Source organism: Suncus etruscus, chromosome 9, assembly GCF_024139225.1.
Source record: "Suncus etruscus isolate mSunEtr1 chromosome 9, mSunEtr1.pri.cur, whole genome shotgun sequence".
NCBI classification, from domain to species: Eukaryota; Metazoa; Chordata; class Mammalia; order Eulipotyphla; family Soricidae; genus Suncus; species Suncus etruscus.
In genome coordinates this window covers 99130764-99132399 of record NC_064856.1, presented here as the reverse complement: position 1 = coordinate 99132399, position 1636 = coordinate 99130764, and the positions used below count along the sequence as shown (strand labels likewise).

The 1636-nt window shown below is 35.9% G+C and overlaps 1 protein-coding gene across 1 annotated transcript; it reads right to left on the bottom strand.

Annotated features, from left to right (window-relative positions):
• Positions 1–314: 314 nt before the first annotated feature.
• LOC126018640 (olfactory receptor 5L1-like) lies at positions 315–1271 on the bottom strand. The gene has a single exon (XM_049780741.1). The coding sequence runs from the start codon at positions 1269–1271 to the stop codon at positions 315–317; it is 957 nt and encodes a 318-aa protein (XP_049636698.1).
• Between the last annotated feature and the right edge of the window lie 365 nt (positions 1272–1636).

The window sequence follows — 1636 nt, the reverse complement described above, 5'->3', positions numbered from 1 at the left end:
CAAAGAATAGTTATGTACATTGATAATGATAAATAAAACATGCCACCTTGTTTGCATGTTGTTAAAAGTATAATAATGATTACAGCAAATGAAAAATTTGAGTATAATAATAGCACTTGTACCCCAACAATTCAAAGCAGTAAGTTTTAAGAGCACAAAGAAAGGAGATGCATTTCAAATATAAAATAGAGCAATAACAAATCTTTCAAAAAGAAGTCATGGAAGAGATGAAAAAAAATGCTGCAAAACAGGAAACCTGAAAACTTCATTTTGTATTTACATTTTCATTTATTATCTCTCTTGAAACTGGCTGTCTAAGGTAGAAAGTAAATTTTCAATAATTTAGATCCCAACACGTTCTTGACAGCTGCTTTCACATCCTTATTCCTCAGACTATAGATAAGAGGGTTCAGCATGGGGATCACTACTGTGTAAAACACAGTGGCCACTTTGTCAGTGTCTGCAGAATTGCCAGTACTGGGTCTGCAGTAGATGAAAAGGATCGTTCCTTGAAACACAACAATAGCTGTGAGGTGTGAGGCACAGGTGGAAAAGGCTTTGCGTCTTCCCTCAGCAGAGTGCATCCTCAGGATGGTGACAAGAATAAACAAGTAGGAGGTGAATATGATCACAATGGTGACAATCTCATTGAATGTGGCCACAATGTACACTACAAGAACATTCAAACTGGTGTCATAACAAGCAAGAGAAAACATAGGAGGTAAATCACAGAAGAAGTGATTAATCACATTTGATCTATAGGTTGGAATTTTAAGAGCTAAACACAAGTGAATCAGAGAAGACACTGTCCCACAGAGATAACAGCAAGAAGCTAGCAACATCTGAAGATTCTCTGACATGTTGACTGTGTACATCAATGGACTGCAGATGGCCAGGAAGCGGTCATAGGCCATCACAGCCAATAAGAAGACCTCTGTTACTACAAGTGTACAAAACAAGTAGAATTGCACCATGCATCCCAGGAAGGAGATGGCTTTCTCCTTGTTTAAGAAATTAGCTAGCATCTTTGGCACAATGACAGTAGAGTAGCAAAAATCTACGAAGGACAAATGGCTAAGGAAAAAGTACATGGGGGTGTGAAGCTGTGAGCTAACTCGTATCAGTGTAATCAGACCCAGGTTGCCAAAAAAGGAGAATGCATATATGAGAAGGAATAAAAAGGACAGGAAAACTCTCAACTCTGGGGCATCTGACAGCCCAACAAGAATGAACTCTGTTACAGCAGAACAATTTTCCTGTTCCACTTCCATCTTAAATTGGTCAGGTTTGAGAAACCAAATTGTACATTTTCTGTTTATCCTGGAAAGAAAATAAAACATCAAACACATGCTTAATTTCTACTAGCAAATATTCATTATTGAGGTCAAACTCTATTGAAGTGCAAGATTAAGTTATTTAAACTGTTCAAAAACTCATGACAATTTGATCCATTTTAAGCATTCACAGAAATGTGATTTCATTTCTCTATAAAACTGTATCATTATTAGTTTCCCTTATCTATTTTATAATGAGATTAAAATATACTACAATTGTCTCTGGAAACTAATTTCTATTGCTTATTTTTTATAGATGGTACATCTATTACAGCTCTATGCAATTTAATATTTAAGAGAGA